Source organism: Phyllostomus hastatus, unplaced genomic scaffold (assembly GCF_019186645.2).
Source record: "Phyllostomus hastatus isolate PE091 unplaced genomic scaffold, TTU_PhHast_1.1 phas_scaffold_21, whole genome shotgun sequence".
NCBI lineage: Eukaryota > Metazoa > Chordata > Mammalia > Chiroptera > Phyllostomidae > Phyllostomus > Phyllostomus hastatus.
Genome location: NW_025334017.1, coordinates 10982446 through 10996723, shown reverse-complemented (window position 1 = coordinate 10996723; position 14278 = coordinate 10982446). Strand labels below are relative to the sequence as shown.

The 14278-nt window shown below is 44.4% G+C and overlaps 3 protein-coding genes across 5 annotated transcripts in view; 1 reads left to right on the top strand and 2 right to left on the bottom strand.

The window, feature by feature from the left end:
- ADHFE1 (alcohol dehydrogenase iron containing 1) overlaps positions 1-4953 on the bottom strand; it is a 36322-nt gene extending 31369 nt beyond the window's left edge. For both annotated transcript variants that reach the window (XM_045861070.1, XM_045861071.1), the window contains exon 1: positions 4203-4953. In XM_045861070.1, the coding sequence (XP_045717026.1) occupies positions 4203-4261 (59 nt within the window). In that variant the 5' untranslated portion in view covers positions 4262-4953. The remainder of the gene's footprint in view (positions 1-4202) is intronic.
- An 805-nt stretch (positions 4954-5758) lies between these two features.
- On the bottom strand, positions 5759-7431 carry RRS1 (ribosome biogenesis regulator 1 homolog). Its single transcript, XM_045861072.1, has one exon. It carries the CDS (start codon positions 7283-7285, stop codon positions 6188-6190), a length of 1098 nt encoding a protein of 365 aa, XP_045717028.1. The 5' UTR covers positions 7286-7431; the 3' UTR covers positions 5759-6187.
- Positions 7432-7476: 45 nt separating this feature from the next.
- Positions 7477-14278, top strand: part of CRH (corticotropin releasing hormone) — a 182054-nt gene continuing 175252 nt past the window's right edge. The window contains exon 1 of one of the 2 annotated variants that reach the window (XM_045861073.1): positions 7477-7610. The gene's annotated coding sequence lies outside the window, so the exon portion shown is untranslated. The remainder of the gene's footprint in view (positions 7611-14278) is intronic. The other variant, XM_045861074.1, reaches the window with a different exon arrangement.

Here is a 14278-nt window from a genome sequence, read left to right as displayed (position 1 = left end):
CAAGCCCCACACCCACCCCCTCCTGGCTCTGGCCCAACCACCTGGCTTCCTTCCTTGCATCACTAATAAACTGGCCATGCTTTTAGCAAACGCCTGTCCCTTACCTGTGTACTATGTCTCAGCCCCACTCAAGGGCATTACTAGTTGTTCCTCCTTCTTTCTCCTCCTCATCAAAAATTTCCCTCCCAATAGACCTTTTCCTATATTGTATTAGAAAGCAAACAGCTTTCAGCAGCTGTGAAACAGGAAACACCAGCTGGGCAGAGGACCTCAGGTCTCCTGGTCCTCCTAGCCCTTCACCCTCCCGAAAGGCCCTCCTTAAAATGGATTTATCTCCCCAATCCCCAAAGCAAACAATAACCTTCTCTCGCTCCTCTTCCCTCTCCTGATGCTGCCTGCACCTCTCTCCTTCCCTTTAGCTGACTGTACCTCCTCTCTCCAATTTCTCTTCTCCTATCAGCCCTGGAACCTTTTCCAATTGGCCTTCACCCCATGATTCCACTGACAAGGTCACTAAAACCCTCACCTTGCTTATACATGACTCACTCATCAGTTCAGTTCTCATCTTACCAGACCTGTCAACAACATCCTCTTGTCCATTACCTTTTCCCTGGAAACACTTTCTTCCCCTGGCTTCCAAGACACCATTCTCTGGTTTTCTCCCTCCCACACTGGCTGCTTGCTCCTTGACCAACTGCTCTTCATGCTCTTGAGTCTGAATACTGGAGGGTCCTAGGGTGCTACCCATGGACACTTCTCTTTCCACACTCACTCCCTGAGTAACCTTACCTGGTCTCATGGCCGTGAATACCTTCTATGCTGATGACTTCCACATTTATCTTCTAGTTTAGACCTCTTACCTGAGTTTCAGATTCAACTGCACTTGAATATCTATCAGGCATCTCTGTTTCCCTGCCTACGACTCAGCTCCTGGTGTTCCCTCGAAGCCTCATCCCCACTCCAGTTTAATGGCAACTTCATCTTTCCTTTGTTTAGGTAAAAAATATTGGGGTCATCTTTGGCCACCCACCTGGCCCCCAATGTCTCTGACCTTGTCTCCCCCTCATGTGCTCTGCTCCAGGCACCATGTTCTGAAACCACACTGGGCATACTCCACCTCTAGGCACCTTCCCAGAGAGCCACACGGTTTACTCCCTCCCTCCACTGGTCTGTCTGCAACAGTTAATTCTGTGAGTGTGGTCAGCTGAGCCCCTGAAGGTATCTGGGGTCTCAATCCCTGGAACCTGTGAATATTACGTTATAAAGCACATCTGCTGGTGTGGTTAAATTAAGGATTATGAGATGGAGAGATTATCCTGGATTATCTGGCTGGGCCCTAAATGTAATCACAAGCATCCTCATAGGGGAGCCAGAGGGAGATGGGACACAGCAGGCAATGTGACTACTGAAGCGAGATTCTACATTGCTGACTGTGAAGCTGGAGAAAGGGGCCACAAGCAGAGGAATTGAAGGAGCACAGCTCTAGAAGCTGGACAGAGCAAGCAAGGCAAATGGGTTCTCCCCTAGAGCCTCTGAAGGGAGTGTGGCCTTCATTTTGGCCCGGTAAAACTGATTTTAGACTTCCCAAACTTCAGAACTGTAAGAGAATAAATGTGTGTTGTTTTCAGCCACCGTGTTCACAATTATCTGTGACAGCAGTAATATGAAATAATGAGGTCTTCCCTGACCATCTTTTCTAAAATTGCGTCCCTTCCTCCAACATCCAATCTTCCTTCACTTTATCTTGTTCATCAACATCTAATTTACTCTAAACTTACTAGTTTATTGTCTGCTCTACCTGCCCCATGCACACAATTAAGTGCCAGGGATGTTGGGTTATCTTGTTCCTGGTGCACCCCAGGGGATGAGAACTCTGTAACTCTGCAGTTATTGTGATGTCTTTCCCTCCTGGGCTTTCTCCCATCTCTTTGGCCAGGACTTCAGTCCTTTAATGCTGGTTCCTTTTCCTCCATTCAAAATGCAAATTATTTGCAAATCCTGATGTCTAAGGAGGCCAGCAGGTGATGTAAATAAGAGGCCAGAGCAAGTCAGAGCAGCTGCTGTATGGAGAGAGCAGTGGGCTGTGCTGGGTCTCTCAGGAAGCTGGAGTGCTGCCCTGTCCAAAGGAGGTGGCCACCACCTTGGCCCGTGCAGACTTCCTCCAGATGTGGGCCACATCATGCCATTTCCCAATTTCCCAAGATTTTTATTTGAAACGTCCCACTTTTAAATGCTTACTTGTGTAAAAATGTGTAGGACAAAGCACCATTTTACTACTCAGGCTGTAACAGTGCTGCTCCCCAGGACTTCATTCTCGGCCCTTTGCTTCTATGCCGAGTTTGCCAGGGCCTTTGCTGCCACACTCATGGTGTGCTCTCAACCTGAACTCCAGAACAATCTACTCAATTCCCAGCTGGGGGTCTTCATCTGGATATACCCGAGTCATGTCCAACTCAAAATGCCCAGGACTTGTATGTAAGTCATCACCTTCCTCCTAAAGTGAACTCTTACAGTCCTGACTTTGGTAAATGTCCCCAATATTTACCTGATGCTCCAGGCAGACACCTCAATTTCTCCCGATCTCACTAAAACTATACAAAATCTTGCTGATTCTAACCAATCCCTCAATATTTCTCACATCTACCTCTTGTACCAACTGCTCCTCTTTGGTGTCTGAAGCCATGACCTTTGAGCTGGAGCACTCTGCAACTACCTCTAGTATTTCTTCTCCACTGCCACCAGAAAGCTCTAACCTAATTCTAATTATGCCACATACCTTTCTCATGCAACCATTCTAAAAACATCTATATGACACTTCCATGGGATAGAAATGGTGTTGCTTGGTGAAAAGGTCTATGATGACACAAGTTTAGAATGAAGAGTTTAAATACAACTGACCATTTGCTCCCCTTGCATGACTTCTCAGAGCCCTTCCTGTGCTCACATACATCCTGACTCTCCAAGAGAGCTATGCAGCAGTGAGCAGTTAGTTTCCCAAATCTATTTGGCCACTGAATTCTTTTTTTCATGGGGCATTTCAACATATTAGTATTTCACAGTAAGAATGACTGCTTCCACAATTTTCCATTAACCACACGGCACAATTCAAACTCCTTAGATGAGAACAAGAACTGTGAAACCAGAATATATGAGTTCATATTACAGCTGTGCCATTTGCTTAGTTATGTGACACTGGACAAATTCTTTTTCTCCATGCCTTTATTTCTTCACCTGTAATATGAGGATACAATACAGTATTGCAGAAGGTTGTTGTAAGGATTATAGTTACTATTAATAATAGCATGTGTAAAGTGTGTAGGACAGTGCCTGGCACATGGTAAGTGCTCAGTAAGTTCTATTTTCTATTCATGGTCTTTCACCATCTGTCTTCTCCTATGAAGAGGCTGGAGGGTGCTGACTTTCTATTTCTCTTGCCTCTTGTGCTTCTCTTCCCTTGGCTTGAAATTTCTCTAGCCCCTTATTTTTCTCCACCCGTTTGTTCGAATTTTTCCAGACCCAATATTGCACTGGCACATCCAACAAGTATTTTATCAGGCAGCTGCTTACGTACCTTGCATTTTTGTCTTAACAGAAGAGGAGTCGCACACATCATAACATTTTACCATTCCTGCTGTAACAGTGCTGCACATGCAAGTGAAGCTTCAGGTGACTCCTCAGCTTCATCTTTCTCTTCTACACCCTCTGTCCGCTGCATTCTGCCCAGACCCGTTTTACAAACCCTAACCCCTCAACCCTATGTCCTACTAGACTTTAGAGTGCTCCAGTGTTTTTCATCTTTGTATCCCCAGCTCCTAGAATAGTTTTTGGCATGTTACCAATAGTATATTGGTAACTTGCACCCAATATAAATGCATTGATTGGATACACGAATTTGTCTTGGTCACTGTGCCAAGCCATGAGCTGTCTGATATGACGTGGGGCCAGGCAGTATCCTCTCCGGGCCTGTTTCCTTAACTGTATATAGAACGGGGTAAAAACCTGCCTCACTGCGCAGTACTTGATTGCGTGGCACTGTCTCGCCCAGTGCAAAGTGGCCATGCACTGCGGTAGCCCCTTCCCCAAGTTAATGAAAGTAACCCAAGGGAGAATGCGCGGGGCTCAGGCGCATCACACCCAGAGGGGCTGCGTGAGCACGATCGCACTCTCGGGTCCCCTGCCCGCCCACCAGGCCCCGCACTCACGCCGCACGCTGCAGTTGCCTCAGCAAGTGCGCGACCCGGGAGCGGGAGGCAGCAGCCATGACTGCGTGGTTGTCTCCCCGTGGCCCCGCCCCCAACCCCCAGACTGGCCAATTCCTGCTGCGCCTGCCTCCTCCCACCCACTGGGCCGGGACTGCCCACCAGCCTCCCTAGGTCAGCCCCCAGCCTCAGCCCTGGGGCTCAGGACCACTTTCCTACCAGCCAATACTTCAACCGTCTCAGCAGCTGTCTCCCCATCCATCTTTGAAATTGCTGTACAAGTAACTGCTCAGTGGCGTCCTGAATACTTAAGTCTCTCTACTTGAAACCCTCTAATTCACACGAGGGGAACGAGAAAAGCAAGATCCTTCTTTTCCAACTAATTTCTTTAAAATGCGATTCTGACTTCTTAAAGTACTTTCAGAAAAAAAATAAGACACTACTTAAACTGTTTCAACAAAGAACAACCCTGCAAAAAGCCCGAGGGTCCCTTTTTACAGGGCCTGTGTTGTGTTCAACTGCCAAATCATGCAAGTGTAAACACAAACATGGCCCCTCACCACCACCAAGTTGAAATTTTAAAAGTTAAATGTTAAATGCTCTGTGAATGGTGTGGCTTTTTGATGAAGTTGTTCAGGATTCTATTAAATCGTTTCATGAGCGCTTAAAACTTTCCATGATTAACCTATACTCTCTGAGAGGGCACAGCAGCCCCAAGTGCATCCATGTCCAAGTGGAATAGCTGATCAATGATCAACTTGGCAAAGTTCAACTTTAACTTAGAAAGTATCCAATGTAATGATTGAGCATGTATCTTAAGTATCCTGTAAGAAATCAGTATTTTCTTTCATAGCAATTTCCAAAAGTAACCTTATAAAAATGAGAACAGTTAAAAAAGTGAATTTCCCATTTTAATTTCCTATCAACTGTCAGACCAAAATGCAGAGTAGAGTGCCTCTCAGCTCGGTAATAGCAGCAAACCCCGCCCTGGATTCTAGATCTACTATGAATCTTTTTCAGGAGATATTTAGATTTACGAGGATAAGTTACTGAGATCAAGTAGGAAAAAGAGACTCAGAATAGCTATAACCATTTTACCACCTAAACAAACCAGCACAGGTCAATTTGACAAAATAATCTAAAGATAATAAGATAATATTCCAATTAAGAAATCTGTAGGTTTTCTGTCTTCCCAAAACAGACTCTACTTGAAACTAAATAAATTGGGAACATAAATGTTGAAAGATTTGAGTATTTTCTGGATTAAGGACGATTATTACCATTATTTAGTTAGGCTCAAATTTATCATCCATAACAAATCAATGTTTTCAGTGCTCAAAAGCAGGAAATCTTTTTTCAGAAACACCAGTTATACTACACCTTCTGTATTATATCTAATACTAAAAGAAGTATGATTTTTCTATAGTGATATCACTGAAATAATCACAATTTAGTTGCTTTGTGTTTTTTACAAAGTAAACAAAAATTATCTGTACAGATATCCAGGTCACTGACTTTACTTAAAATTTCTACCAACTGCCAAAGAGTTAAAAGCAGTATTAGCTACAGACACACTTTTATTAAATAACTTCACAATTACTTTTAAGGCCAGTTCTAAAAATGTGGTCTCTGTGCCCTACCTTTGATAATTACACAAGCTTGTTATAAAAATAACGCCTAACAATTTTCCCTCACACCACATCCAAAGTTTAAAAAAAAAAAAAAAGAAAAGATGGCTGTTTCGACCAAATTCTTATGTCCTCAAATACATCCTTTAAATTTCCAGCCAAAGGCCTGGAGTTGTTGGAAAAAAACACATTAATCTGTAAAGTCCAACATTTACATTCTTCTTGAGGGGAGAGCATTCCTTTCCCTACAACCTCAAGTTCAATGAAGTCAGTGACCTTCTTTTATCCCCCCTACAGGACTTGGACCTCAACATTTAGAATAGTTCTTAGTTTACAGGGAGGCGGGTGGGCGGGTGAACTTTACTTCCTCTTCTTTCCTCCTTGGCGTTGCCCTCCTTTCCTCTTGCTACCCAAGCCAGGTGGCCCGGAATTCATCTTACCTCCCAAGCCTCCTTTACTCTTCCCCCCCTGGCTAAGTGAACCCCCTTTCCTCTTGCCTCCAGGATTCTGCCGGCCCCCCTTTCTCTTGCCCTTTTGGCCCATTTTCCTCCTCTTGGCAGCTTCTTCCTGGTCCTCCTCCCTCATCTGCTTATTGGTGGCCCTTGTCACGTCCAGCTGAGGCTTTTTGCTGTTCATGACTCGTAGCATCTCCAACTGGCTCTTTTTCTCTGCAGCAAAGTCCCCAAAAAGGGGCTGAAACTTTCTCTTCTTGCCGGAGCCCCGGGGTGCCTTCTCCTTCGGCAGACGCTCCTGGAAGCGCCCCACAGAAGCAGTGGAGACCTTTGCCACTTGCAAGGCGCGGCCCAGCTCCTCCTTACTCTGGTGTCCGGTAGGGTGCAAACCGGCCGAGCTGGGCAGCTGCATTTTGTGCGCGCGAGCTAAGTTACGCAGCCGGTTCAGCTCGTTCTTGGCCACCCGTTCCTTTTTAGCCTGGGTGCGCTTGGCGAACTGGTCCTCCAAGGGGTCGGCATTGCCAGGCACTTCGATCAGCCACTCCTTGGTGTCGTCGCGGGCGCGCTGGTATCCCCAGCGGCGCCGCCACTGGCCACTCACCTCGTCCCATACCAAATTGGTCTTCTTCTTGGGACGGATGCCCTTAAGTCGCGCGAACTGCTGCCAGCGTGTCAGCGGCCGCGGCCGGGGAACTGGCTTTTCGCGCGGCAGGCGAGTGATGGGTTCTGGCAGCTGCGCCACCACCGCCTCCTCCACGCGCTCCGTCGGCAGCTGCCACAGCTGATTGATGAGCAGTTGCGTGTTGTCCCGCGCCAAAGCCTTCAGCTCGGCCTCCGGCGTGGGTCCCCCGCGCCGCAGGCCCGTGGGGGGGTTCCGGTCGGAAGCCAGCAGGTTACCCAGGTCGAACTCCAGTTCCAGCTCCTTGTGCACCGTGATGCGCCGCAGCTTCTCGGCTTCGTCCTGCTCCGCCTTTGCCAGCAGTTCCTCCACACTCTGGCCCTCCATGGCTCCGGCTCGACTCACTAACTCCGAGAAGACAGTTCAAATTACTTGCCCGCCAGTACCGGCACAAACTGGGGAAATACAACCACGTGCGAGCGTCCGTAGGCGCGCCCCGGAAAACAAAACTTCACTTCCGGAGCAACCGGAATTGGTTCATAACTCGAGCAACTGGAGAAGAGGCCGGCAGACGGCGCTGTTGGAGAGCAGATGGTATTCGAAGCGGTCCTTTTGGCTCTAGCCGGGGTGGAGGTGGAACTGGCGCGATGAGCCCCTTCTACAAATTGCAGAGTCTAAATGGGACTGCGTCTCTCTGGAGTCGGCGGCGCAGGTGGGCGGCCCAAGTTCCTGGGGCTAAGTGTTGCGGGATTCCGGAGCGACTCTGTCACAAAGTGAAAATGTGTTCTCAAGATGTTTAGCCAGTCAGCCCTTTTTGGGACTGGATAAGTTGTATTTCACCAGAACACTGACCCGTGCACGGCGGGAGTGGGGGCGGATCCTGGATGTGGGCCAAGAAAGACTCTTTCCACAGATAACGTGAAGCTAAGTGTAAGAGACTTGGTTTGCTTTGGGAGCCAGCAGGGCTTACAGACCGCATTGAGTGGCGTGCGCCCGCCGCAGCTTGCTGAGCGCTCGTAGGCTGGAGTCCTGGTTGCCTCCTCTTTTGCCTGGTTGCAAAAGAGCGCCTGGTCCTGCAGTTAGACTGCCTGGATTCCAGTCCTGACTGTGCCACTGTTTGACCTTCAGCTTTAACTTACTTGGGCCTATTTTAAAACCCATAACTTCCAGGGTTGATAAAAAGATAGATGAGCTAAAATGTCCCCAAGGGAGTTTAGATTAGAGTCTGGAACTTGTGTTACTCACCAAGTACTAGTTAATCTTCGTAAAAGCTCCAGGAGCTAGGCTGAAGAGGCAGTCTTACACGATGATTTAAACACCAGGTTCTTGAGTCAGACTACTTAGAAACAGATCCAGGTGTACTCTACCTACCTTGGGCAGGTTGTTTAACGTAAGTCCTATTTATAAGGTGATAAATATGATACAGTGTATGGTACATGGTAAGCGCTCAGTAAGTCTTAGTTGTTATTCACCGTGTTACTCTGATGACAAAGGAAGGCTCAGAGAGGTAAAGTGACTTGTCTAATGTTACATAACTAGGAAATCCGGGAGCAGGAGGAAGCTTACTCACAGCTTTACCACTACTTATATGTTCTCTGTAAAATGTCTTGTAGGCTCTTAAGACTTTACAAGTATGGTAGCTGGACCAGTGTCAATAGCCCCAGCTGGGAGTTTGTTAGAAATGCAAAATTTCTGGCCTCACCCCAGACGTAATACTTCAGAACCTTCATTTTAGCAAGATCTCTAGGTGATGAGTATGTCCAGTCAAGTTGGGGAGTCACAGCTGCCTGTGGGGTGAAGAGGTTTTGTTTTCCTTTAAAAGGTGTTTGGGAGTAATAAGAGGGGGTTATGCTGGAAAATTAACATAAGGAAATGGACATAATAGCCATTAGGAAATAATGGCTATTTTAAGTTTCTGCTACAGAAAGCTTTAGATACAGCCACATCTGTCACACTTGTCTTCTGAGTTTGGTCTCTTTTTGAGCTCACTGTCTTTCCTCAGTTATCTTTTGTTCATTCACTCATAAAATATTTACTGAACACATTTTATACTTCAGGCATTGTATTAGAATCTTCTTTCTACCTCTTTTCTAAAAGCGTTTTAGAATTCGCCAGAGTTTTTCTGAGCTTTCTACCTGAACACTCAGCACCAGATCTTTAATACCAGTCATCCTCTGGGCCAAGTCTTGGTCAATGGCCATATTAGGTAATAGATTTTAACCTTAAAGCTTTTGGGATTTACTGTAGGAGAAAGTTAAGGACATTGGCAGCTACTCTGGAGTTGGCTTAGCTTCTGATTCATACATACATTTAACAAACATATGAATGCCTTCCATGTTCCAGACAATAGATGCAAAGATAATCGAGACCTTATGGAACAGTGGAGAAGAAAGAAAGGTAAAGAGAAATTTACCATATAGCATGATTGGGCATTTAATAGAAGTACAACTATCTAGGATTCATCTCTATCAACTTGTGTTGGGGGTGGGAGGCGGCGGGGGGGGCGGATATCAACAGGTGCTGGGTAGTATGCATTCTCACTGGTTGAAATGGTATTTGGTTTGAATCATATAAGTCAACACTTAATTGAATTCTAGTTATTTTGTGCTCAATGGTTTTTTAGTCCAAGTGGATTTTAATTTTCATGATGACCGGAGACTTATTTTTACTTCGACTTTGTTGAGCATAGTGCTGAATGCAAAATAGGTATGAAATACATGATGTTTGAAAGAATGAGCCTCATAAACAGACCTTTCTATTTTTTTATTTTAATCATTGTTCAAGTACAGTTTTCTCCCTTTTACTCCCATTCCAGCCCACCCACCTAACCCTCCCATAGACCTTTCTTTTTTAAAAATATTCTATTGATTATGCAATTACAGTTGTCCTAATTTTTTCCCCTTGGCACCCCTCTACTCAGCATCCTCCAGTCCTTCAGGCAATCCCTGCACCTTTGTTCATGTCTGTGGGTCATGTGTATAAGTTCTTTGGCTACTCCATTTCCTATACTGTACTTTATATCCCCATGGCTATTCTGTAACTTCCTATTTGTCCTTCTTAATACCCTCACCTCTTCACCCATTCCCTTATACCCCCCTCCCACCTGGCAACCATCAAAACACTCTCCATATTCATGGAGAGTGTTCTTCCTGTTTGCTTAGTTTGTATTTTAGAGTCAATTGTTAATAGATATGTATTTAATGTCATTTTATTGTTCATAGTTTTGGTCTTCTTCTTTTTCTTAAATAAGTCCCTTTAACATTTCATATCATAATGGTTTGGTGATGATGAACTCCATTAGTTTTTTCTTGTCTGGGAAGCTCTTTATGTGCCCTTTGATTCTAAATGATAGCTTTGCTGGGTAGAGCAATCTTGGCTGTAGGTCCCCACTTTTTATGACTTTTGAATATTTCTTGCCAGTCCATTCTATACTGCAAAGTTTCTTTTGAGAAGTCACCTGACAGTCTTATGGGAATTCCCCTGTAGGTCACTAACTGCTTTTCTCCTGCTGCTTTTAAGATTCTTTCAATTATCTTTAACCTTTAGCACTTTAGTTATGATATGTCTTGGAGTGGGTCTCTTCAAATCCATCTTGTTTGGAATTCTGTGTTTCCCGGACTTGCATGTCTATTTCCTTCATCAAATTAGGGAAGTTTTATTTTGTTATTTTTTTCAAATAGATTTCCAATTTATTGCTCTTTCTCTTCTCCTTCTGGTACCCCTATGATGAGAATGTTGGAACTCTTGACGTTGTCCCAGAGGCTGCTTCCACTATCCTCATTTTCTTGGATTCTTTTTTGTTGTTGTTCTGATTGGTTGTTTTTTGCTTCTTCATGTTCCAGATCAAATTCGTCTACTCTACTGTTGTTTCCCTATAAATTGTTCTTTATTTTAATCAGTGTATCTTTTATTTCTGTCTGGATCTTTTTTTATGCTATTGAGGTCCTCACTAAGTTCCTTAAACATCCTTATAACCAGTGTTTTGAACTCTGCATCTGATAGATTGCTTGTCTCCATTTTGTTTAGTTGTTTTTCAGGAATTTTTGTCTGTTCTTTCATTTGGGCCATGTTTCTTTGTCTGCTCATTCTGGCAGTCCTGCTGTATTTTTTTTTTCTATGTATTAGGTAGAGCTGCTACATCTCTCTGGCTTGGTAGTGTGGTCTAATGTAGTAGGTGTCCTGCAGGGTTCAGTGGCATAGCCTCCCCTATCACTCAAGCTTGATAGTTGAGGTGCGCCCTTTGTGTAGGCTGAGTACACTCTCCTCTTGTAGTTGAGACTTGATTGCTGTTGGCAGGTTAATGGGAGGGATTTACCCAGGCCAGTCAGCTATAAGAACTGGCTGTGACCACTGACTACTAATCTCTGCCCTTTGTGGATAATCAGCTGTGCAGAGGCAGGGTGGTGGTACACTGGTATGATCTCTAGCTGTCCAATGGGTACACCAACTCTGGGGTTTCCCAGGTGGTGCAGGCTAAGATCAGCCCTGACCTGTGTTTTGCCCAGGGCCACTCTGCCTGAGCTATAAAGTACTCTGAGATGGCTGCTGCTTGTACTGGGCTTGGAGATACCCAGGAGAAGGCAAGCTGTGAATCTAGGCTGGTTGCTACTAGTGCTGGGTACTGGGGCTAGGGGCTCACTGAGGTTAGCTGTTGCTTGTTTGAGAGAATTTACGAAGTTGTGAAGCATGAGGCAAGGTCAGTCATTCGTGTGCCATAAGTTGGGTGGGATGGAGTCTCTGGGGATTTTCAGAGTGGGGTAAACAGTGTTAGCCAGGTTGATGGAAACTCAGGTATGGCACCAGCCTGCCAGCTCTGTAGGGGGAGGTCTCAGAGTCTGTGACTCTGTAGGGGAAGGGCTCAGAAAAGAGACAATGGCCTTTGCCTGTCCCTCTGTCCCTCAGCTCTTGCTTTAATGCCAGACACTTCAGTTTCTCCCTGTATGCCACTGGTTCCTTTCAAGCTGCTACCCTGGTACTGAAACTCAGAGGGTGAGTCTAAGTCTGTGTGTGAGTTCTTTGAGAGGAATTTCTTGAGACTCCGGAAGTTTCTTCCACCAATTCAATCCCTATTGGTTTTTGCAGCCAGAAGTTATGGGGGCTTATCTTGCTAGCACTGGAACCCTGGACTGGGGGGCCTGCTGTGAGGCTGGGACTCCTTACTCCTGAGATATCCCTCCCAATTTTTTGTCCACCACATATGGATGTTTGACCAGCCCATTCTGTGTCTGTGCCCCTCCTACCAGTCTGGATGGATGTGGTTTCTTTAATTTTGTAGTTGTCAGATTTCCCTTCAACTCAATTTCTGACAGTTCTGAGTGATGGTTGTTCTGTATTTTAGTTGTAATTTGATGTTGTTGTGTGAGGAGGCAAGCTGTTTACCTAGGCTGCTATCTTTACTGGAAGTCCTGAGACTCTTCTTAATTACAACAGGATTAGTGTTGGCTGAGTTAGATTCTAGGTGAGCAAAACTGATAAGATGGGAAATTAGAGCATCTGATTGAGGCAAGGAGGTAAGTGGTGGTCTCCAGCTTGCATTTGTGTCATACGTATGTCAGGCAAGGCTGGAATGTCAAGAAGAAGAAAACCTGCCAGTGATGTGCAAATGTATGTGAAATTATTTTAACAGTACAACAAATGATTGCATATATTATCTTTTTCCTTTGTTGGTTTTTCCCTTTGTCTTTTCTCTGTATTGGTTTCCCTTCCTTCCTTTGTCTCATAAGACAGAGCTCTCAAGTTTGGTCATTAGGCCCTCCTCCTTTTCTCTTTATACCTGCTTTTTATGAATTTCATCTACTCTCATGGTGTCAGCTGATATTCGTGCAGATAGTTCTTTTTTTTAAATTGTTGACACTATTACAGATGTCCCCCGTTTCCTCCACCTTTGCCTCCTTCCACCCAGATCCCTGGCTTCAGCCTTCACCACATTATTGTCTGTGTCCATGGGGTATGCATATACACATATATGTTCTTTGGCTAATCTCTTCTAGTCCCCCCAACCTCCTCCCCTCTGAGATCTGTCATTCTGTTCCATGTATCCATGCCTCAGGTTTTATTTTGTTTGTCATTTTATTATGTTTTTAGATTATACATATGAGTGAGATCATATAGTATTTGTGTTTCTCTGACTGGCTTATTTTGCTTAGCTTAATTATCTCCAGGTCTATCCATGCTGTCACAAAGGATAAGAGTTCCTTCTTTTTTACAGCTGCATAGTATTTCATTGTGTTGATATACTGTGTGGATGGTTCTTAGAGTACATATTTATTTCTTTCCTTTTCAGAGCTTTAGGCTCAAATCTGCTGGGCTCTTTCATCATACTCTAAACTCAGTATGTATAAGATTACATTAACACATTGTCTTCTCTCAAATTTGCTTTTCCCATCATCTATCCATCCATTCACTTTTTTTCACTCTGACAAATGTTTATAGAAGGTTTTTTATGCCCAAGGTACTATGCTATGCATCGGGAATACAATGGTTGGTAAAAATAGGCTCAGTTGATGTTATTGTCATTTTCTTCTGGTAACTCAGGCTTGAAACTATGATATCATCCTTGATTTTTCTCTTTCCATCTCCAAATCCACTCAGGCAGAAAGTCCTGCTAAATTTATCCTGTGTTTTACCTTTTCCATTCCCACTACCATGACCTTACCCCGAGACAGGGTCTCTTCTATTTGCTTCTCTAGATTCTGCCTCCCTGCTGCTCTCTGCCCCTGGCATCCAGCTGGGTGCAGCCAGCAGGTGGTGGTGACAAAAGATCAGAGGGTGTGAAGAGAGTAAGGTAAAGGCATGTATGCCTCTAGTCCTCTGCAGATTGCTGTGGGTCAGCTGGCTCTGCTTTTTTTTTAACTTTTAATATATTTTTTAAAAATTTCAATTATAGTTGACATACATTATTATATTAGTTTCAAGTGTACACCCCAGACTAGATATTACATAACTTACTAAGAGATCATCTTGATAAATCTCACACCCATTGACACCATACATACTTATTAGAATATTATTGATTACATTCTCTATGCTGTACTTTATATCCCCATGACTATTCCGTAACAACCAATTTGTACTTCTTAATCCCTTTACTTTTTTCACCATCTTCCCAAACTCCCTCCCATCTGGCAGTCATTAAAATGTTCTCTGTATCTATGCATCTGTTTCTGTTCTGCTTGCTTGTTTGTTTTTTAGGTTTGATTGTTAATAGATATATATTTATTGCCATGTTATTGTTCCTATTTTTTATCTTAAAAATATTTTATTTGTTTATTTTTAGAGAGAGGGGAAGGGAGGGCGGAAGGGATGAAGAAAAGTAGGGAAACACTGATATGCAAGAGAAACATCAACCAATTGCTCCTCGCATGCCCCAACCAGCAATAT